The sequence below is a fragment of the Mytilus edulis genome, chromosome 5, assembly GCF_963676685.1.
Source record: "Mytilus edulis chromosome 5, xbMytEdul2.2, whole genome shotgun sequence".
In the NCBI taxonomy this organism is placed as follows: Eukaryota; Metazoa; Mollusca; class Bivalvia; order Mytilida; family Mytilidae; genus Mytilus; species Mytilus edulis.
The window spans coordinates 73180348-73205877 of NC_092348.1; the positions used below are offsets into that span (position 1 = coordinate 73180348).

The 25530-nt window shown below is 31.7% G+C and overlaps 1 protein-coding gene across 1 annotated transcript in view; it reads left to right on the plus strand.

Moving 5' to 3' along the window:
- LOC139524427 (dipeptidyl peptidase 9-like) overlaps nucleotides 1–25530 on the plus strand; it is a 31387-nt gene extending 5857 nt beyond the window's left edge. Inside the window, exons 5-20 of the mRNA XM_071319203.1 lie at nucleotides 179–403; nucleotides 897–958; nucleotides 1648–1751; nucleotides 2260–2437; nucleotides 9418–9571; nucleotides 10041–10111; nucleotides 10833–10903; nucleotides 11994–12075; nucleotides 15081–15210; nucleotides 15589–15766; nucleotides 18240–18351; nucleotides 19454–19556; nucleotides 19963–20012; nucleotides 20211–20353; nucleotides 22792–22903; nucleotides 23563–25530. Coding sequence (XP_071175304.1) covers nucleotides 179–403; nucleotides 897–958; nucleotides 1648–1751; nucleotides 2260–2437; nucleotides 9418–9571; nucleotides 10041–10111; nucleotides 10833–10903; nucleotides 11994–12075; nucleotides 15081–15210; nucleotides 15589–15766; nucleotides 18240–18351; nucleotides 19454–19556; nucleotides 19963–20012; nucleotides 20211–20353; nucleotides 22792–22903; nucleotides 23563–23655 — 1868 coding nt within the window. The 3' untranslated portion in view covers nucleotides 23656–25530. The remainder of the gene's footprint in view (nucleotides 1–178; nucleotides 404–896; nucleotides 959–1647; nucleotides 1752–2259; nucleotides 2438–9417; nucleotides 9572–10040; nucleotides 10112–10832; nucleotides 10904–11993; nucleotides 12076–15080; nucleotides 15211–15588; nucleotides 15767–18239; nucleotides 18352–19453; nucleotides 19557–19962; nucleotides 20013–20210; nucleotides 20354–22791; nucleotides 22904–23562) is intronic.

Sequence of the window (25530 nt, forward strand, 5' to 3'; positions counted from 1 at the left end):
CACTATTGTATTGTTGAATGAAAGTAGACTATATGCTTGGGATCCATATACATTATTATTGCAATCAAACAAAAAGTGCCTACTTGCAAACATGTTTACGATAATAAAAAAAACCCACCAAAAACCTTCATAGCAAAAAAGATTCAGCTGTTACTGATTTTTTTTTTATTACATTTAGGTTTAAGTAGTCTGGCTGCTGACCCTATGACAGCAGGAGTTCCATCCTTTGTTGTGCAGGAAGAGTTTGACAGGTATACAGGTTATTGGTGGGAACCAGATACTAAAAAATCAAACCATTATAGAATTTTATATGAGGAAGTCGATGAATCAGAAGTAGAAATTCTTAGTATTTTCTCTCCATCTGATGTCAAAGGTGTGGATGAATACAGGTATCCCAGGGCAGGTTTGTATGATTTTTAAGGCAGAAACTGTTTTTATAATAAAACAAATATAAAACATCAAAATGATAAGGAATACTAAAAACCCTGGCTAAAAATAAGGTGTAGGTACTTAAATTCACTTATAGACCCTTAATGTCATCAATGTGTTCTAGTATTATTTATTAATGTATCAGAGTTGTAGATAACGAAAACTTGAACCAATAACTATTTGTTGTTTCATTCTCGGACTCTTTGCAGTGGAAATATGCAGTATACAATATAAAATCCTAGTTATTAATCTAAAAAATATATTAACAATGTCTTATTTATTTTGCATTCAACACTCTTATAACACTGAAGAAAGATTAAAAAAGGTACACATTTACTATACACTTGTATGTAGACTTTGGCAAAAGCACAAATCAAATATCTATGAGAATACATTTTTTCTTAAAAAATTAAAGAATCGATACTAGTATGTGTCTGTGTTTAATTTGTTTGGTTATGTTTTAATAGGTACTGTTAATGCCAGAAGTTCATTGAAACTGGTGGAGTTTGTAGTTGGAGAAGATGATCAGGTAATTTAATGTGACACTTTTGTAAAATCAATATTTTAATCATTAAATCTTGATGAAAAAGTAAAAATACAGGTATCTATGAACTATTGAAGTTTTTTTTCTCATTGTTTTTTTTTTTGCATTCTCCCATTTTTGCATTGCAATTTTGGTGGAAACAAAGAGATGTGATGATTGTCATCAAGATATAACTTAGATGACCCCACCATTCTCTACTTGGGTGCAATCCATGTGTAGTATATGAGTTTAAATGGGATAGCACTTATTATATATCCAGTGTTTTAACATTTTAAAAAAATTCACATTTCTTTTCATGTTTTTGGTATGTGTTTGTGAACAGAATATTTTATGCTAATATATTTATTCTCTTGCTTTAAAAAAACAAGTGGGGGTTTACTGTTTTACCTCTGTTTGTCCATTCGTTCGTCTGTTGGTCTGTCCATCCGTCCAAGGGAAATTTTCGTCGCATCATTCTCAGAAACTACATTCAAAGGATTTCTGAAATTTGGTTTAAGGGTTTATATGAGTCAGCAATACAGTGTGATGTGTTTTCAGATTCATCACTCTACAACTTCCTTTTTATAGAATTATTTGGGCAGGGGTATTTTCAATGAGCAGTAGCTCACAGTTTCGCTTGTTTTCAATGTATTAAACCTTTCAATACTTCTGTATGACTTTTTTTTTAATTTCAGATACAGGATAATATTATAGAAAAACAGTTATATGAACCATTATGTACATTCTTCCCATGGATGGAATACATAGTTAGGGCAGGTTGGACACCTGATTGTAAATAGTAAGTTAGTACATAGTTTGGCAGGCTTGACTGACTGTTAGTCAATACAAAGTTAGGCCAGACTAGATACGTGATGGTAACTTAATAAACATTTCATAGACAGGAAAGAGAGCCAAATATACTAAAGGGACATCCAAACTAACCTGTTGAAAATAAACTAAAAATGCTATGGCTAAGAATAAAATAAACAGACAAACAACAGAACACAAAACAGAACATTGAAAATTAAAGACTGAGCAATAGGAACACCACTGAAATCTGGGGTCTATCTTAGGTGCTTTGAAGGGTAAGAGATCCTGCTCCAAAGGCTGCACACTGGATTATGAGGTAAGACACTTGATTAGTAGTAGCTACTTTCATGATAACTGCAGTCTTGTCAATTTGATAATGTCTCCACCAAATTTTGAAATTGACTTGACACTTTGGTATATATATGTTTTGAAATTATAGTTTTGTAAAACATTCCCTGATAATCATTTTAGTTATTGAGATATTCATCTATTTTCAGTGTGTATGCACAGTTGATGAATCGTCCGCAGATGCGTCTTTCCTTAATTCTCATTCCTATGGAATGTTTTATTCCTGTTGCCATGGATACAGATGTTGAGATGTCAGATTATGACTACAACATGAATTATCCCCCTTTACAAGTGATATATGAAGATTTTTCAGATGTTTGGGTTAATGTAAGTTTTTATGACAGTACTTATGACTTATGATATTAACCTACTTCTTAATAATGGGTGATTGATAAGTAAAGGTTTCATAATGAGTGAAAATGGGATATCGCTTGATATCAACTTGATTTATTTAATTTCATTATAGTAATAAACCAGCCTTTAGCAAGTTTATTATTAGCTCACCTGGCGTAAAAGGCCATGTGAGCTTTTCTCATCACTTGGCGTCCGTCGTCGTCGTCGTCGTCTGTCGTCGTTAACAATTTTTCAAACATCTTCTCCTCTGAAACTACTGAATGGATTTGAATGAAACTTAAAATGATTGTTCCTTAGATTATCCTGCACAAAGTGTGTGCTTCGATTTTTGATCCGTCAAAAAACATGGCCGCCCTTACTTTAAATAGAACATAGGGGTCAAATGCAGTTTTTGGCTTATATCTCAAAAACGGAAGCATTTAGAGCAAATCTGACATGGGTAAAAATGTTCATTAGGTCAAGATCTATCAGCCCAGAAATTTTCAGATGAATCAAACAAACCATTGTTGGGTTGCTGCCACTTAATTGGTAATTTTAAGGAAATTTTGCAGTTTTTGGTCATTATCTTGAATATTATTATAGATGAAGATAAACTGTAAACAGCAAAAATGATCAGCAAAGTAAGATCTTCAAATAGGTTAATATGACCAAAATTGTCAATTGACCCCTTAAGGGGTAAATGTCCTTTAATGACAATTTTTCACAATTTGTTCATCATATTTGCTAACTTTAAAAAATCTTCTCCTCTGAAACTACTGAATGGATTTGGATGAAACTTAGCATGATAGTTCCTTAGATTATCCTGCACAAAGTGTGTGCTTCGATTTTTGATCCGTCAAAAAACATGGCCGCCCTTACTTTAAATAGAACATAGGGGTCAAATGCAGTTTTTGGCTTATATCTCAAAAACGAAAGCATTTAGAGCAAATCTGACATGGGGTAAAAATGTTCATTAGGTCAAGATCTATCAGCCCTGAAATTTTCAGACGAATCAAACAAACCATTGTTGGGTTGCTGCCACTTAATTGGTAATTTTAAGGAAATTTTGCAGTTTTTGGTCATTATCTTGAATATCATTATAGATAAAGATAAACTGTAAACAGCAAAAATGATCAGCAAAGTAAGATCTACAAATAGGTTAATATGACCAAAATTGTCAATTGACCCCTTAAGGGGTAAATGTCCTTTAATGACAATTTTTCACAATTTGTTCATCATATTTGCTAACTTTAAAAAATCTTCTCCTCTGAAACTACTGAATGGATTTGGATGAAACTTAGCATGATAGTTCCTTAGATTATCCTGCACAAAGTGTGTGCTTCGATTTTTGATCCGTCAAAAAACATGGCCGCCCTTACTTTAAATAGAATATAGAATGATTGTAAGGTGTACATGTTTAGCTGACAGGTGACATCTAACCTTGACCTCATTTTCATAATTCAGTGGTCAAAGTTAACTTTTTTAGTTTTGGTCTATTTTTTTAATACTTTATGCATTAGGTCAACTATATTTGGTGTATGAAAATATTTTATGATCTATATGTCTGTTACGCAGGTTTTATTTGAACTTGACCTCATTTTCACAGTCCATTGCTAAGTTTTAAGTGTTTGTGTTTTGGTCTCATTTTCTTTATTTATAAACAGTAAGTCATATATATTTGTAATATTGAAGAATTGTTAGCTGTACATGTTTGCCTGGCATGGTTCAATATGTTCAATAAGGCATTGTTTACCAGGTGAGCGATTCAGGCTCTTGAGAGCCTCTTGTTACTATTTAAACTTAATAATGAGAGTTGATATTATCAGATTATTACATGGCATTTTTCATATCGCATGTATTATCAGCCCTAAGTTCAATATCAGCCCAAGAGCCGCATGGCTCAAGGGCTGATATTGAACCGAGGGCTGATAATACATGCGATATGAAAAATGCCATGTTATGATCTTTTTATCATATGCTTCAACAATGGAGAAAAATAAGTTTAATATATTGATCCTTTTAAGTAATTTAATCAAGTAGAACTTCAAAAAGTGAAAAGTTTACAGAAAACTGAATAAAAATAATACTTCTCTTATATGGCTAAACAGAGAAGAAAAACAAAAGATTAATGTATTTTAATATAATATGTTGAATTATGCTGAAAAGTTAATTGTTATGTTTCCAGTTATATTAGCCCCAGAAAACATATGAATAGTCTTGTCTTTGTAGTTTTCATGGACTATTTCAGGTATTTCAGTTGGTTTTTTGACGTCATTTGACTCGTAATTAGTAATATCTTTCAAAACAAGGCCTAATTCAGCTTCTTGTGATGCTGATAGTAATTGGTCATCATCATCAGATGGCATGTCATCAATATTATTGTTTTGATCAGTTCCTTTTTTCTGTTCAAGATGTTTTGAGATACCACCACTACCGACATTTGATAAAATATGAGACATTTCTTGTTGCTGATCCAAGGAAGCACTACAATATTCATTAATTGATTGAACATTTTTGTGGCCGCTAATTTGCATAATTTGAGTAGGAGGGATTTTTTCATGTGCGAATAACATATAATTTTTACAGAATGATAATAGCATTGTATTTACTTGAATTCCATATTTTTCCGAAATTGTGTTTGACGGGCTGATATGAAAAATTTATCACATGCTACGATTGTTATCACATGCCTTTCTGTAAAGTTATCGCATGGCATTCTGGCAATACTCAGTAAATTCCGGAACATACACCTCTATTGTACGTTTTTAGTGAAAAACATTACAATGAAAGTAGCGTACAAATCAATTATTATGATACAGGATAATATATTACGTAAAGAAAAAAATGTTAAAAAAATGCATTTTAAAAAGTTTCCAGCATAATTTAGAAAGAAACTTTACGAGAGATTTCCAAATTTTTCCAAACTAATCATTATGTTTTGTTGATTTTTTTTATCGTCAATATTAAAATATATCTTGCTGTTGTTTTCCACTTTGTTGAGGCATATGTTAGAAAGATTTCATATCAGATGTACTACATTTGGCGTCCGACTTCCATAAACTTTTCACTTTTTGAACTATGTGAGAATGACTAAAAACATTAATATATTAAAATGTCAATTGTTCTTGAACAATTGAGAGGTCTTTCCTTTTGTAATGTAAAATACTTGTTCCTATAGACGAAGAATGTATTGAAAAGCTTTAAAACACACTGAAAATCTTTTAAATAAGGTCAAAAACACATAATTCGCTATATGGGACATGACCTTGACCTTTGACCTTTTGATCTTTGTCAAGGTCATTAGTACCCAATGTCATTGCTGAAGACCCCATGGGTCTAGGACCTTTGGTCATGTAGTAAAAGCTGATTTTGCCTTTTCAGAAACCTAAAACAAGAGTTATGCCCCTTACAGAAAGGTCAAATCTCTTCGGTCATAATGTAACAAAGTTGCGCATTAATGACCCAAACATTTTCCACTATACACCACTTCTGAAAGTATTAAGGTTGCTGAGATTATCCCATAACAAGGTGTTAGGTCAAAGGTCAAGGTCAACATACACATTTGACCTTGAGGTATTTTTCAAAGTCACATGAATTGATGATGAATGGTGAAGATCCTAGGTGTCTACGACTTACGGTTTCTGAGTTTTGGTGGCCAACCGACACCGGTTAATTTTCATAGGGGCATAACCCTACCAATGAGTCGTTGAATCCTTTCGATCCAAATGTAACGAAGAACCGGGGTCTGGTCCTGAACAAATTTCACCCTTTGTTTTTTTTCTACCTATTACGGTTACGGTGTTGGAACGATAACAAGGTTTTTGGGTTTCGGAGGGATTACTCCGAACCGACAAAATATTTCGACTCACAGGGTGAGTTCCGGATAGGTATTCATGACACCGATACAAAGTGTGAACATGAAAGCGACACGTCTTACGGTTACGGAGGGAAATTTTGTCAAAGTTTGGCGGAACAAGAAGAATAATAATTAAAATGTCAATTGTTCTTGAACAATTGAGAGGTCTTTCCTTTTGTAATGTAAAATACATGTTCCAATAGACGTCGAATGTACTGAAAAGCTTTAAAATACACTGAAAATCCTTTAAATTAGGTCAAAAATACATAATTCGCTATATAGGACATGACCTTGACCTTTGACCTTGTGACCTTTGTCAAGGTTATTAGTCCCCAATGTCATTGTAAAAGACCCCATGGGTCTAGGACTTTTTGTTCAAGAGTTTAGGCTAATTTTACCTTTTCAGAAACCGTTAACGGGGGTTATGCCCCTTGAGAATATGTCAAATACTTTCGGTCAAAATGTAAAAAAGATGTGCCTCAGTCACCTAAACATTTTTCACTGTTTACTATTTCTGTAAGTACAATCGTTTTTGAGATATCGACTAAAAAGTGGTAAGGTCAAAGTTCAAGGTCAACCTTAAAAAGCTTTAAAACACACTGAAAATCCTTTAAATTAGGTCAAAAACACATAATTCGCTATATAGGACATGACCTTGACCTTTGACCTTTTGACCTTTGTCAAGGTCATTAGTCCCCAATGTCATTGCTGAAGACCCCATGGGTCTAGGACCCTTGGTTATATAGTAAAAGCTGATTTTGTCTTTTCAGAAACCTAAATCAGGGGTTATGCCCCTTACAGAAAGGTCAAACCTCTTTGGTCAAAATGTAACAAAGTTGCGCCTAAATAACCCAAACATTTTCCACTATTCAAAACTTCTGTAAGTATAATGGTTTCTGAGATTATCCCATAACAAGGTGTTAGGTCAAAGGTCAAGGTCAACATACACATTTGACCTTGAGGTATTTTTGAAAGTCTCATGAATTGTTGATGAATGGTGAAGATCCTAGGTCTCTACGATTTACGGTTTCTGAGTTTTGGTGGTCCACCGACACCGGTTAATTTTCAAAGGGGCATAACCCTACCAATGAGTCGTTGAATCTTTTCGAATCAAATGTAACGAAGAACCGGGGTCTGGTCCTGAACAAATTTCACCCTTCGTTTTTTTTCTATCTATTACGGTTACGGTGTTGGAACGATAACAAGGTTTTTTGGTTTCGGAGGGATTACTCCGAACCGACAAAATATTTCGACTAACAGGGTGAGTTCCGGATAGGTATTCATGACACCGATACAAAGTGAGAACATGAAAGCGACACGTCTTACGGTTTAGGCTGCTAACTTCGTCAAAGTTTGGCGGAAAAAGAATAATAATAATAAACAGAAGAAATACAGTAAGGTCTTTCCTTATAGAAAAAGGAAAGACCTTAATAATTAAACTGTCAATTGTTCTTGAACAATTGAGAGGTCTTTCCTTTTTTAATGTAAAATACATGTTCCAACAGACGTAGAATGTATTGAAAAGGTCAAGGTCAACCTTAAAAAGCTCGAAAACACACTAAAAATCCTTTAAATAAGGTTAAAAACACTAAATTCGCTGTCTGGGACATGACCTTGACCTTTGACCTTTTGACCTTTGTCAAGGTCATTGGTCCCCAATGCCATTACTGAAGACCCCAAGGGTCTAGGACCTTTGGTTATATAGTAAAAGCTGATTTTGTCTTTTCAAAAACCTAAAACAGGGGTTATGCCCCTTATAGAAAGGTCAAATCTCTTTGGTCAAAATGTAACAAAGTTGCGCCATAATGACCCAAACATTTTCCACCATTTAAAACTTCTGTAAGTATAATGCTTTCTGAGATTATCCCATAACAAGGTGTTAGGTCAAAGGTCAAGGTCAACATACAAATTTGACCTTGAGGTATTTTTTAAAGATACATGAAATGATGATGATTGGTGAAGATCCTATGTGTCTACGACTTACGGTCTCTGAGTTTTGGTGGCCAACCGACACCGGTTAATTTTCATAGGGGCATAACCCTACCAATGAGTCGTTGAATCTTTTCGATCCAAATGTAACGAAGAACCGGGGTCTGGTCCTGAACAAATTTCACCCTTCATTTTTTTTCTACCTATTGCGGTTACGGTGTTGGAACGATAACAAGGTTTTTGGGTTTCGGAGGGATTACTCCGAACCGACAAAATATTTCGACTCACAGGGTGAGTTCCGGATAGGTATTCATGACACCGATACAAAGTGTGAACATGAAATCGACACGTCTTACGGTTACGGAGGGAAATTTTGTCAAAGTTTGGCGGAACAAGAAGAATAATAATAATAATAATAATCAGAAGAAATACAGTAAGGTCTTTCCCTTTAGTAAAAGGAAAGACCTTAATAATAATCAGAAGAAATACAGTAAGGTCTTTCCTTATAGAAAAAGGAAAGACCTTAATTAAACTGTTATTTTTCTCTTTTGTTGAAGCATATGATTCAAAGATTATAACATGTAATCTGTTATGACCAACACTCTCATTGTGTTAAACCAAACATTCTGTGAATCGTTGATCTACTCTTTTGCACATTTCAATATGATGTCATATGTCCTTTTCCTGTGTGAAACTTTAACATCAGACATTTTAAGACTTTTTGTACACTTCAGAATGTAATAAAGTTTGACAAAAAGAATATTGTCAGGTGAAAAGTATGCTTGTTTTGTATATAAATTATTGAAAAAATCATTTATGTCAGTTGCAATGGACATAATGTACTTCATCTTCACCTTTGAAAGTCATCAATGACCTTACAAATAGCTAATGAAAATGCCGTAATATTGTCTTAGATATTGAATAACCAATCAAATTAATGCAGATGTTCGTATCACTTCTTTCTTATCACACTTAGTGCAGTGTGGTATGAAAAATATATCTAGAAATAGATAAAGAGACACATACATTTGTACTTATGCTTTAAATATAATTTTCATTTATTACTATTTTCTATAAATTTTCAAATTTTCTTTGGGAACTCATATTTTGTTTGAAGGTGGATGTGATTCTACACAAATATTTCCCATGACTGTGATGACCTAATTCTAAAATCTTTTTTGTCTTTCAGGTCCATGATAATCTTCACTTTTTACCAACCCAAAGTAGTTCAGAAGTAGTCTTTGTTTGGTCCACTGAAAAATCAGGGTACAGACATTTGTACAAAGTAACATCAAAGCTGAAAAACTGTGATAATTACAAAAGTGCTTTAGATTTGATAGAAGGTAAGTTGAAAGTTATTCTATAAATTTTTTGAAAGACATAGTTAAAGTTAGAAAATGAAATCTAAAATTTGATTTAATTTTGATAATAAATTTTCTGTTGCAACATCTGCCACATTTAATATTTGACAGTGGTCAGAGGATTCAATACTGTGTATTTATTCAATTTTTCTTGAATTAAAGAAGAATTGTATTTTCATGGATAATAGATTTCTTTTTTTGTCCTCATATACATGATATAAGTAAGCATATACAAATTTTGAATTCTTCAAATATTTAATTTCGTGTTTAGCTATACTTACAAAATCTATGAATATTGATATCATATGGGCAAGTTTTTAATTTCTTTTATTTTTCATAACAAAACACAAAAAAGTATTTGAAAACAACCCATATGTGAGAATTGGAAGTGCTATATACGGTTCTATGTATATTTTAATGAAACAGTTCTTAAGACATAGACTATTTTCAGATGTTTTAGAACCTGATATAATAGAGGAAACCCCCTTAACAAGTGGTGATTGGGAGGTTATAAATAAACAGGTATTGTTACTTTATTATGCAGTTACATGGTTAGAGGTGGCATGAGTGAATTAATGAAATGAAAATAAGAGGTCATAAACAAGCCATTGGTTTCAATTTTCAGAATCCTGCAAAATTAAAATTACAAGGAGATAACCTACATGACCTATGCTAAAATACAAGACTCATACCATTTTTTTCTTTCGAATTATTGTTTTTCAAGACAAGTATCAATACTTGAAGAGAATAACATTTTGATCAATAGTATGAATAGATAGAGTTATTGGGTAAATGAGAACAAAAATAGAAAACAAAAACATGTGGGAAACAAAAAGCACATGTGAAAGTCACCATGGAAAATTTCAACATAAACTCTAAATTCAATGAATGGACAGACCACAAAAGAGAGAGTCACAATAATTACCAGGGCCTTACTTGCAAGAATTGCATATTTATTTGTAGCAGGATTTCCATGGTTTTAAAATTTATATGCCTGATTTGAGAAAAAGGAGTTAGTTCATGGTTTTGGAATGAAATGACAGTATCATGAACTGTCTATTTACATGAGAGAAATTTTGAAACATATTCTATGCATTGATAACATGATACCTCCAGAAAAAGTCTACACTTTGTTCAATTTTATTGCACATATATTAAATTATTTTTTTACATTCTGAATATCAACTTAAATTATGTTTAACATGAAAATGATTATTGTATAAAATGTTTCTTTTCTTATTAGATCTGGGTTGACACAGACAAGAAAGTCGTATATTTTATTGGTTTGAAGGATTCTGTATTAGAAACACATTTGTAAGTTCTTTGAACATGTTGAATGTATGAATAATTATTTAATTGAGGTTCTAAGTTGTTATTTAATTGTTGAATGTTTTGACGTATGAAATTACAAACTGAGATACTTGTACTTGATACATTTAACTGTTACAGTACTACCTGAAATAAAATAAAATTGTTATGACTTTGGAAGGAAAAAATGGGAAAGAATATAATTTAATTTACAAGATACTCATGGTAAACAACAGCATTATTTTATCAATTTATACTATTTATGGTATGCAGTGTAACTGATTAAGAGGAGGGGAAATAGGGGGTCCGTTAACATGTTAACAACACCTTGATTTCAGCAAAAACAGTTAACAAAAAATGTAAAAATGCTGATAACAGTTAACAAAGTGGGTTAAAAACAGTTAACAGCTTTAATTTATCTCAAATAACAGTTAACAACACCTTGAAAAGGGCCAAAACAGGTTAACATAAAGAGTATTGCCCCCTCCCTCGATTATAGATTATCAATAATCAATAAACACATGTTGAAAGAAAATTATGTCACAAGTCTTGATTGTTTAAATATAATTTTCAACATGACCCCTAACAATTGAAAATATAAATTTCAATTTGCTCAAATGTTGTTTTGTGGAATATAAGAAACAGAGCCAAATCCTCAATACCAATTGTTCACAACATCTCATGACTTAAATACCCACTATATTTCACAACATCTCATGACTTAAATACCCACTATATTTCACAATTAAACATCAATTGATAAGTTGTATTATTTGTGTGTAATGTACATGTTGGATATCAGGACTTGAGGTCATAAAATTCTGAGCATAATTTTATAACTCAAGACTCGGAAAATAACAACCAAAATACTGGATTTGAAGTTGCAGCACAGTACTGATAGTGATTAATGAAAAGAGTTTAATGAATGAGAGCCCTGTTATGACAGGTACAAATGCCTCATCTTCATCTGTTGAGAAAAACACTTAACTATAAACATTTCAATTGTACATAAAACCTCTTGATGCAAGCTCATTTTGGATATATTAATAATGTCATTACAGATGTAATGCACTGTATAATGATTATGTCTTTACAGATATAGTGTAGCATATGACAATCCAAAGAATGTGGTTCGGTTGACTGAAGAAGGATTTTCTCATAATATAACCATAAGTTCGGTAAGTTTGGAATGTCAAAATGTAAACTCTTATTTTCATATATATACAAGACAGTTTCTGCATGGATGTGCATTTATTTTTAGGCAGTTAAGCTGCCTTATGCGAGCACTCTGGATTTGTGTGCTACCCAATAAATGCTGAAATACGTGCCATTGTTATAATTTAGCTGGCTACTATATTATTTGTAACTTATTGGACAGTTTTTTTTTATACTTTTCATTCTGAATTACAAAAAATATTACAGAAAAACCTTAAATGATCGTCGATTTTCCCAAAAGTTTTGAAGTTTGCACATAGGAAGTAGAGCACATTAGGAATCCTTATGTAGTTTATTATCCTCTGAGCTTTTGGCTAAGATGTCAAAGAACAAATGTATGAAATATCTAATCGCCGAAAATCTCTAAAGACAAGTAGTTAAGATTTCCCAAATTGCAAAAGTCGTAGGAATATTGTTTGTCGACAATACGTAGTCAACTACGTATATAAGTTCAACTGTTGGCGGCAATTTTGAATTTAAAAGAAGACGAAATTTTCGTATCTTTTCAATTTGGACGCAGGGGTTTAAATTAGCGGTGGTCCAAGGTCTGTGACCTTCCACTTTTGCAGTCGGACTTTCTACTTTGTTACTAGCTACGCACGACATGCCCGACGGACCTTGAAATAATATAAAAAAATAACTTTGCAAACATTTTTACCATAGTTTCCTAATAAACGATCTCAAACTTATATTCATCATTACTATTCATGACAGCCATGTTCATTTTGTTCTACCGCTAGCTTTATACATAAAATCGCCGATAAATAATGTGTAAATCCGAGTAAAATCGTATCTCACTATCTGTCAAAAACAACATTGAAACCAAAATGGCTGCCACGAGATTACAATATCGGATCCGATTCCGGAAGCGGATGAGGGTAATCCCGGATTTGGCTACTAAAAAAATCCAGACAGGTTACAAAATACATCTATGCATCTATGCATGTTAATAAATATAAACACTAGAATTAAAAACCAAAAGACTTATATGAAAAAGAAAGAAAAAGCAGATAATATTTTGTACACAAATTTTAATGTGAAAATCCAATACATTGTGACAAATGCTTTTCAAGTTGAACATATTACTGCAATTTCAAGGGGTATTTTTTCCTTTTCAATTTTGATAGGTCAGTTAAAATAGCTGGAAGTTTCTTATATAAAAAAAAGATGTGGTATGATTGCCAATGAGACAACTATCCACAAGAGACAAAAATGACCAAAACTTGGTAAAGGACAAGATCCCCACCCCTAAATTATATATATATATATTCATGTATGGGACAATATAACAAATCATATGAAATATAGGTGGAGTTCGTGGGGCCACTCTGTTTGAGAATATATAATGGTCGAGATCCACAATCTTAAACAATGTATATATTTATGTATGGGACAATATTACAAATCAAATGAATTATAAGGGGGTCCCTATGGTCACTGTACCCCCTCCTGTTTGAGAACTTGGAAACATTCGAGATCATCACCCCTTTACCATATATACTCATGTATAAGACTATATAACAAATCTAATGAAATATAGGGGAAGTCCCTGTTGTCACCCTACCCCTCATGTTGAAGAACTTTGAAACAGTTGGGATCCCCAACTCTAAATTAAATGAAATATAGGGGGAGTCCCTGCAGTCACCTGATTGAGAAATTGGAAAGAGTCGAGATCCCAACCTTTAAATTAAACCATATATATTCATGTATGAGCACTAATCAAATGAAATATAGGGAGGGTCCTTAAGGTCACCCTACCCACTCCTGTTTGATAACTTAGAAACATTCATTCATTCATATCTTTATTTCCTTTATCCCCACCCCTCAACCATATATATTCATGTATTGGACAATTTAACAAATCGAATGAAATATAGGGGAAGTCACTGGGGTCCCCCACCCCTCCTGTTGGAAAACTTGATAACGGCCGAGATCCCCACCCATAAACCATATAATTATATTCATATATGGGACAATATAAAAAATCAAATGAAAAATAGGGGTAGTCCCTATGGTCACCCCACACCCTCTTGTGTGTGTTTTTAAAACTTGCAAAAGATTGAGATACCAACGCCTAAACCATATTCATTCCTGTTTGTCATTTCAGAAAAGATTGAATGACATACAAGATCAATCTCATATGTGACACATATGCATATCACTTTGCTAGACCCTAACACCTGTCATTTTATTCCAAACTTAGACATCGTTGATTTGGAGTGAAGGTGGGAGTCGTTTACATTTACTATGGACAGGTCAGTCAGACCTCACCATTGATCCCTGTAGTAGTAAACATTTGTCTGATTTGTGTCTCATAACTTTTGTACTGTACAACACAAACTCAGTTTGCTTTCCATGGAAGCAAGTCCATTCATACTTTTACAAGCTCGTACTAAAGTCATCTTGAACTACTAACAGTCAACTAATACGAACAATTACGATCAACTAGAAGAACTGCAATCATTGCAAATTTGTACCACTGCTGACTCATGAAAGACTCATGACCACGAATGGTCATGTGCGTTGCTATTGAAAACCTTAATAAAATATGAATTATTTGCCTTAATAATTAATTCATTAAATGAACATAAATGTACAATTATATATGAATGTTTAATGTTTGTTCTTTTAAATCTTTAAAAAATGTTGAAGCAACATTGCCACAGTTTTCGTAATTATGTTTGCCTTGGTTTTTGGTTAACTGCCTACGGTGCTTACAGCGCTTTGATTAATTATGATTACGACATAAAGGAAATCTTGGATGAAAATGAATGAGACGAATGTCATGAGAGCATTCCAAATACACAAAAAAGGCATCTGACCTTGCAAAGGCTTGAAACAAAGCATAACAAAATAAGGATATATGATATACAGATCTTTTTCTTCAATTTCTAAAAAAATTAGTCTGATCATTGTAATGAATATTAAGGTTTAAAAACAAAGTGATTTTTTTTCCAAATATTTTTAGGATTGTAGCTATTTTGTGACAGTTTATAGTTCTATACAACAAACATCAATGAGTAAAATCTTCCGGCTCTGTCATGGAAGAAGAGGAATTGTTTACACAGAAACACTCGGCACTCTGATGTTATCCACAGGTACATGTAATAACATTAACACTTCTTAAAAACATTGTCATTGTTTGTGTTTGCACCAAGGTTAAACAACTCAGGAACTTATCATAATGTGACCTTTATTATAATGAGACCTGTTGATCCAGAACTCTGGAGAAAAAAACAAGTAGTAATTCTGAAGATCTTAGATTTTACTTAACATTTGATTCATTGAATGTTCAACCTTTATGGAAACAAACTGGTTAAAACTTAACTCCAATTTTATACTGCAACAAGCCAACAATTTTTGGAATTTTGTTGGTGTTTGATAGATGTATAAATTTTATTAGTAAGGAAACTACATGTAATAAAGTTAATTCAATGGACAAGTGAGTGTATATTATTTATATTTTCAATCTACAGCATGTCCTGAGTATCAGGCACCAAAGTTGTTCAATTTTGACAGTACATGTGGATACAAGTTGCACGGCCTATATTATGAACCTTATGGTTGTGAACCTGGAGAAAAAAGGCCTACTGTAGTCATGGTGTATGGTGGGCCACAAGTTCAACAAGTTACAAATGCTTTTAAAGGAGTTAGGTATGTTCATTATGAAAAGTAAGGATATGTGGCTTGATTGCCAATGAGACAATTGTCCATCAATATGTTCAAATGAACAGGATTTAAGCAATTAAAGGCAACCATACTGGTTCAACAATGAGAAAAAAAACCTACCACATAGTCTGTATTAAAAAGCTCAACATGAAACTATGAAACAATGCAAATGAGAAAACTTAACTGTCTAATTTTTTAGCTCACCTGGCCCGAAGGGCCAAGTGAGCTTTTCTCATCACTTGGCTACCGGCGTCCGGCGTTGTCCTGTGTTAATTTTTACAAAAATCTTCTCCTCTGAAACTACTGGGTCAAATTAAACCAAACTTGGCCACAATCATCATTGTGGTATCTAGTTTAAAAAATGTGTCCGGTGACCCGGCCAACCAACCAAGATGGCCACCATGGCTAAAAATAGAACATAGGGGTAAAATGTAGATTTTGGCTTATAACTCTAAAACCAAAGCATTTAGAGCAAATCTGACAGAGGTAAAATAATCTTTAAGGTCAAGATCTATCTGCCCTGAAATTTTCAGACCAATCGGACAACCTGTTGTTGGGTTGCTGCCCCAGAATTAGTAATTTTAAGGAAATTTTGCAGTTTTTGGTTATTATCTTGAATATTATAATAAATAGAGATAAACTGTAAACAGCAATAATGTTCAGCAAAGTAAGATCTACAAATAAGTCAACATGACAAAAATTGTCAGTTTACCCCTTAAGGAGTTATTGCCCTTTATAGTCATTTTTAACAATTTTCATAAATTTTTGTAAATTTTTGTAAATTTTTAGAATAGATTTTCCACTGTAATTACTGGGCCATGTTCATTATAGATAGAGATAATTGTAGCAAGAAGAATGTCCAGTAAAGTTAGATCTACAAACACATCAATCATCATGATTACCAAAACACAATTTTGTCATGAATTTATCTGTGTCCATTGTTTAATATGCACATAGACCAAAGTGAGCTACACAGGCTCTTGAGAGCCTCTAGTTTATTCACCTACCCCTTTCCCTTATTTCAAAAATAATCTCAATTCAAATTCCTAATGGAGTTTGCAACAATAAGTACTCATTCAAATTCATCATAAAATATTAAAATATAAAATGACATACAGTCATGGTTAAAATTAATATTAATTAATTGTTACTTCTAAAAATAAATTTACAGGTAATGATCTCAAGACAATAATAATTTTCTAGAAACAGTTTTAAAAATTTCATCCTAGAACTAGCAAACAAATAGTAAAGAGTACCAACAGAAAGAAACAAAGCTAAAGGAATTGTCCATTAACCAGGAAACCCTTGTTTTTCCCCCTTTTTTGCCCCTAACTCTTTTAAAACAGATTGAGTCATAACTCCACAACTCCAATCCTAACCATCCTTTTGTGGTGTGGAAACTTGTGATACCATTTCAGGCAAAATTTATTCCTAAACCAAAGGGACCACTTATTCTTAACCAAAGGGACCATAACCCCCAAATAAATCCAAACCTTCCTTTTTGTGGTTTCAAACTTTGTGTTTTAATTTCAAAGATTTATATGTACTTATACTGATTAATTGGCAAATTTCTAATTATGCTAAAATTATTGGCAAATTTCCAATTATACTTAAGTTATTGGCAAATTTCCAATGGAGTTTATTAATACTGAAGTTATTGGCAAATTTCCAATGGAGTTTATTAATACTGAAGTTATATATATTGGCTTATTTCAAATACACATATTTAAAAGTAGTGTGACGTAGTTCAAATATTACTTTTGGATTACCTCTCTTACACTGCTTTCTAATTGTCTTAACTGTCCTTTAACAAAAAAACATCCTTGTTTTTCCCTCTTTTGCCCCTAATTCATTAATGGTTTGAGCCATAACTCCCACCCCAACGTCAATCATAACCATCCCTTAGTAGTATGGTATCTTGTATAATTTCAGAAAGATTCATACACTTTTACACAAGTTATTGTCTTGAAACTACAAAAATGCTTGTTTTGGCCCCTTTTTGACCATTTATTCCTTGACTGTTTGCCCCATAACCCTTAAAATAAATCCAAACCTTCTTCTTATAATATTAAACATTTGGGTACAATTTCAGAGCAATTGAAATACTTATACACAACTTATTGTCCTCAAACTAGATAAATGCTTGTTTTGGGCCCATAATTCCTAAACCATAGGGACCATAACCCCCAAAATCAATCCCAAGCTTCCTTTTGTGGTTTTAAATATTGTGTTAAAATTTTATACATTTCTATTTACTAATACTAAAGTTACTATCCGGAAACCATCCCTCTTCGGACGAAGCTGACGACGACGAACAAACAGAAAAATTATCTTTGTAATTGTTTTTAGATTATGTATGAGGATATTGTGAGTATAAATATATATTTGAAATATTTTATAAATATTCAATTAATTTGTGAAATTAAAGAATATGTTTTTTTCTTTAAATGTACACTAGGTTTTTGCGACACCATACCTTAGCAACTCATGGCTACACAGTTGTAGTTATAGATGGACGTGGGTCCTGTCATAGAGGACTAAAATATGAAAGCTACATAAAACATAAACTTGTAAGTAAATTCTTTAAACCAATATATTTATCATTCTAAGATATGAATTTTTTTATTATTTTTTTTGTAATATTATGCTTTTTTAGATTAAAAACAATAACAGAAATAATTTTTCTACATTTCTCATAATTCTTTTTAATGATAGAATTGCACATGACTACTTCATGTTTGTTGGTAAGTAAAGATAAATGTAGAGGTGTCTTTAGATAGGTTCAGGAAAGGAATTGTTTGCATCAAGATAAAAAAAAAATTGCCATGTCAGAAAGCTAATTATGCCCCACCTACGATAGTAGAGGGGCATTATGTTTTCTGGTCTGTGCGTCCGTTCGTCCGTCCGTCCGTCCGTCTGTCCCGCTTCAGGTTAAAAGTTTTTGGTCGAGGTAGTTTTTGATGAAGTTTAAGTCCAATCGACTTCAAACTTGGTACACATGTTCCCTATGATATGATCTTTCTAATTTTAATGCCAAATTAGAGATTTTACCCCAATTTCACGGTCCACTGAACATAGAAAATGATAGTGCGAGTGGGGCATTCGTGTACTGAGGACACATTCTTGTTTTTATAGTGTTATGGTAAATAAAGGCAAAAGTCAGAATTTTAACAATGAAAACTCAGAAGTATTTCAAAATTTGTATTTCATATAGTTACCATACAGAATGTATTTAACGAATTTTTGCCAAAGATGGTAATGAAAAAGGAAAAGAAAAGATTTGAAAGTAGTTTTGGTGGAAAGTGTATGATCTTTTGGCAATCTAATTATAAAAAAAATTTACTCTTTTTATACAAAAAATAGAAAGTAACTACAAGAAATTATTAAAAATAATTGAGAAAAAAAATACTGTTTCTTTGACCAAATTTTATGACTTATATTCACAGAGATGAGAGCTGAAAAAATGGAACGAATAACTTGAAAAATGGGGTATTTTTTTCAAAATAGCAATGGCCTACCTTCTCAATGATGATTAAGAAATGTTAACAAAAATTCTAAATTAAATTGATACAATTCAGAACATATTGAAATGTGTTATGCCAATTACATAATTCATTGTACAGATTAAAAGACACCAGTATATGATATACATGGTAGATATTTTATTTTTAGGGAACAGTAGAATTAGATGATCAGATTGAAGGCTTGCGATACCTAGCGTCCATTGTAGATTTCATAGATTTAGACAGAGTAGCTATTCATGGATGGTCATATGGTTGGTGTTGTCATATTTCAAGTTTAAGATTGATAAGTTTTCAAATAACATTTTCAGATTCTGTACATGTGCATTATTTGTAAATTAACATTATTAGGAAATAAAAAAAATGGTAAAATATGAAAAAAATTTAATAGGAAAACCTCATTTTATTGAGTATTTCAAATGACTGTTCAATTTGACCTCATATTGTTGAAAAATTATTTATGTCATGCATTCAAAATTATAACCAAAAAGTTTTACTTCTTAGGAATAAGATTTAAACTGTACTATTGACAGTCTACTTTATATATATATAGTAAGAGATTTAAAGCCAAAGAAAATCTCAAATAAACAAGCTTATTTGTTTTGAAATTTATAATATCAGTAGTATGGCATTGAATTAAATTTTTTTTATTTTTTGTAGGTGGATATCTATCTTTACTTGGTTTAGCCAAACACCCAAATGTATTTAAAGTAGGTATACTTTCTATTAACTTTCATTTATATCATAGTATCAGTGTTTTATATGTTTACTATCAAATACTTACAATGATTTTCTTATTATTATTTATGACTCTATTTGCAAAATTTTTTTAAGTTTTCACCGAAAATGAAAACAATGTTATAGCAGCAGATAGATATATGATTTAATAACATTTTTGTTTGTTTTAGGTAGCAATAGCAGGTGCACCAGTGGTCAGCTGGAATCTTTATGACACAGGATATACAGAAAGATATATGAACATTCCTGAACAAGAAGATGAGAATTATAGAGATAGTTCTATTTTAACTTATGTTGACAGATTCCCTGACATGTAAGCTTGCATAGTAAAATTGGAATTTAAGATCAAATAAACTATTATAAATAAGTAACAAATTAATAAATTGATAATACTATTCCAAGTACAGAGAAGTTATTTAATATTCCCAGTGGTTTAATTAGCATGGTCACATCAACTAAGGTTGCAGAAACTAAGTCATGTTTTTGTTTCTACTGAAGACATTCCTTCAGAGGATTCTGTACATTACATTACATATATACCTTGAGCAAAACTAAGTTATGTTTTTGTTTTCACTGAAGACATTCCTTCAGAGGATTCTGTACATTACATTACATATATACCTTGAGCAAAACTAAGTTATGTTTTTGTATTCACTGAAGACATTCCTTCAGAGGATTCTGTACATTACATTACATATACACCTTGAGCAAAACTAAGTTATGTTTTTGTTTCTACTGAAGACATTCCTTCAGAGGATTCTGTACATTACATTACATATATACCTTGAGCAAAACTAAGTTATGTTTTTGTTATCCCTGAAGACATTCCTTCAGAGGATTCTGTACATTACATTACATATATACCTTGAGCAAAACTAAGTTAACAGGCTATTATTTGAACTTGGAATTATTTTTAATTATGGAATTTGCTTGATTTCTTGTTATTGAAATTTTTTAATAAATTCCATGCTTTTCTGTACTAAAATGTTCTGTGCTGCGCACAACACTTTCTATTACAAAGAAAATAGTATATTTTCATTAGAATGTACTGTGCTGCGCACAACACTTTCTATTACAAAGAAAATAGTATATTTTCATTAGAATGCACTGTGCCGCGCACAACACTATCTAACCAAAATACATTGTATGGAAAGTGTTATTAACCGCTCAAAAGATCATAATACCAAATAAACATGGAATTTATTAAAAAATTTAAACACAAGAAATTATGCAAATTCCATAATTAAAAATAATTCCAAGTTCAAATAATAGCCTGTTAGTTATGTTTTTGTTTCTACTGAAGACATTCCTTCAGAGGATTCTGTACATTACATTACATATATACCTTGAGCAAAACTAAGTTATGTTTTTGTTTCTACTGAAGACATTCCTTCAGAGGATTCTGTACATTACATTACATATATACCTTGAGCAAAACTAAGTTATGTTTTTGTTTCTACTGAAGACATTCCTTCAGAGGATTCTGTACATTACATTACATATATACCTTGAGCAAAATTAGTTATGTTTTTGTTTCTACTGAAGACATTCCTTCAGAGGATTCTGTACATTACATTACATATATACCTTGAGCAAAACTAAGTTATGTTTTTGTTTTCACTGAAGACATTCCTTCAGAGGATTCTGTACATTACATTACATGTATACCTTGAGCAAAACTTAGTTATGTTTTTGTTTTCACTGAAGACATTCCTTCAGAGGATTCTGTACATTACATTACATATATACCTTGAGCAAAACTAAGTTATGTTTTTGTTTCTACTGAAGACATTCCTTAGAGGATTCTGTACATTACATTACATATACACCTTGAGCAAAACTAAGTTATGTTTTTGTTTTCACTGAAGACATTCCTTCAGAGGATTCTGTACATTACATTACATATACACCTTGAGCAAAACTAAGTTATGTTTTTGTTTCTACTGAAGACATTCCTTCAGAGGATTCTGTACATTACATTACATATATACCTTGAGCAAAACTAAGTTATGTTTTTGTTATCACTGAAGACATTCCTTCAGAGGATTCTGTACATTACATTACATATATACCTTGAGCAAAACTAAGTTATGTTTTTGTTTTCACTGAAGACATTCCTTCAGAGGATTCTGTACATTACATTACATATATACCTTGAGCAAAACTAAGATATTTTTTTGTTTCTACTGAAGACATTCCTTCAGAGGATTCTGTACATTACATTACATATATACCTTGAGCAAAACTAAGTTATGTTTTTGTTTTCACTGAAGACATTCCTTCAGAGGATTCTGTACATTACATTACATATACCTTGAGCAAAACTAAGATAACCAACTAAACCCCATCTTAACTCTAGACAGTGTGATCTTCAAAACCTACCTTGAATAGATATAGGAAGATGTGGTATGAGTGCCAATGAGACAACTCTCCATCCAAGAAATAATTTATATAAAGCAAACCATTATACGTCAAGGTACAGCCTTCAACATGGAGCCTTGGCTCACACCAAACAGCAAGCTATAAAGGGCCCAATAAAATACTAGTGTAAAACCATTGAAACGGGAAAACCAACGGTTTAATCTATATAAACATGAGAAAAGAGAAACGTGTATTGAGCACTTCTTTGTATGGACCCCTTTGAACTTGATGTATAATAATTAATCAATGCATAAGTTGAATTAAAATGTAACTGTTTACTCATTTGTTCATATTCTTTATAAAATTACATTCATGTACCTTTTTTTCCAGAGAAAACCGACTTTTGATAATCCATGGGTTGATAGATGAGAATGTCCATTTTCACCATACAAGTACACTTGTTAATGCATTGATAAAGGCTTGTAAACCTTACCAACTACAGGTTAGTTATACATTTGTAGCTTATTTGGACCTTTGATAGCATGTGAATTATTGGTATCAACTTGGTAAAAACTTTCAAATTCTGTCCCTTTTACCACTATAAATATTAGACCAAACGTTTATGCTCTTAATCATCACTGTTGGTTACTTAAAATATTGAAGCAAATGAAATAGAGATGGTGGAATATCTGCAAATCAATACATATTGAAGAAATAGATAGACAACAATGTACAGACAGTTAGAATCTCTTCATACTTGGGACAGGCACATAAGACAGGCACATAACCATATAACAATGTTACAGAATTAAACCATTTCAGTTTTTATCCCTGTCTACAATAAAAAGAGGGAAATGATTATGGTTTTGTTCTGTGTGTCTATTCGACTGACCTGTTTCAGGACTTAAAACTTAGGATACATGTACAAAATGAGGTAAACTTATCAATTTAGGGTTTTGACCTAGATTTTGTGCTTTACTCAACATGGAAATGTGAAAATGTGACGAGGGTATTACATATGCCATATAGACACATATTCTTATATTTTTTAATTTTATATCTTTTGAATGAAAGCTGGAAATTTAAATGTTAGATAATCATGATAAATATACATTTAACATAATACATTTTATTATTTTTTCTTTGTCTTTCTTCACACAGATATATCCCAATGAAAGACATGGAATACGGAACCATGAAGCGAGTGAACATTACAAAACCATGATTCTCAGCTTCCTTCAAAATAATTTGTAACTATCCATAATTGGTCATCAGTACTGAATCTCAGTCGATTTATTGTAGAGGCAATCCTTTTATTGCAAAAGTTGATTCAATCGCAAAATTCTAATCCAAAGCCAAAAATTCATTATTCATACTGTTTTTTGATGAAATCAACATGGACAATTTAGAAAAGAACATTGTAGATATCTGATATAACCAGATTATTTTTCATCAATGCTAGTCTAATGAAATAGATAAAAATTGGTGAAATAGGCGTCAAAGATATTAGATTGTACAGTAACCGATCTTGCTAATACAGCTTGAGGATATATAGCCATATAAATTCATATCCTTTCATTTAAGGGGAAAATTCCCTGCTTTTTTAAGAGAAATGAATTTTAAATCTCTTATACCTTATGATTTTTTAATGACCATTTCCAATTGATTGATAAAAGTTTTAACAAAAGATTTTACTATTTATTTTTCATTGTTTGAGGGGCAATTATGCTTAGTATACATAAAGACTTCATTAGCAAATTATTAGAAATAATAGAGAAAATTGTAGGTAAAATTGAGAACACTATTTGGTTTCTATGATTTCAATACAGTTGTATCCAATCAATGAAATGAGAATAATTCCTCATAGAATTATTTGATACTAAAAAGATATTACAAAAGCAGTTGTTTAAAAATAGGGAACTGTGAAAACAGAAAGAACATGCAAATTTGAATATAAACAGTTCGAAGAAGATTTGTAATTGCAGTATATATCTGTTAATGATATTTCATTGAAATAGCTCAATGTCATTATCCTAGCCTCGAAATATCTATGTTCAAATAAAAAAAGTTAAATATGAGTTTGACTGTCCCTCTGGTATCTTTCCTTCCTCTTTTACAAAATTAGCTTTTCAAGAAATGAAAACAGAATGAACATGTAGAATTCAATCTGATTACACCTTTTTTATTTTATTACTTTATACCATAAAATTAAAATTTTGAGGTTTGGGAAATTTTCTGCAATTTTTATGCAAAAAACTTTTTGAAGTAATTCATTACCACTTAAAGATGTATTTCATTATGAAAATATAATGATAACCATAAAAGTAACTTATAACCGTCTTCTGTTTGATGATATATTTTGTTGCTTAAATTAATTTGCTATGTTATGCTACAGACAGTTGATACCCTCAATGGATCACATTGCCAGATGTCTGGTAATAAGATAATCAACACATTACTTGTTAAAATAAATGTCTATCATTATAGAGCAATCAGTCATTTAATAAATAAAACTTATAATTTGAATAACTGTGGATTCATTATTATTTGTTGGATACCAATTTTCGTGGCTTTCTTGGGTACAGACGAACCACAAAATTAAATGTTCAATGAATAACAATTTCTTAATAGGCTTGTATGCAGACTTCAGCAAATCCACGAAATTAAATATCCACGAACATGCAAGTTTTCCATAATCCACGAAAATTAGTACCAACGAAAATAAATGAATTCACAGTAGTCACCTTCTAAAATATATATGTACTGTTTTAAGTATGTAAATATTACTATCAGTGCATAATTGGTTTATAATAGATTTTATTATAGCAAACTTTGTCTCCAGGTAAAAAAAAGGTCAAAACCAATAACCTATTTTAATCGTCAGTCATTTGTTTCAAGAGGTGGTTAATTCATTGCATTTAAGGGGTACCTCTGGGTTATTAATGGAGAAAATTCTTATTATTTTATTTTGACCTAATTATACCTCCTTAATAGACTGCTTATTGTGTATAACTTGGCATTATGTAGGTATATACTGTGAACTATTACTGTGATATTTGTTGATATACTTGCATGAATTGTCATTTATTTTAATGAATGATGTTTTAATAAAATTGTTATCTGGTGGTT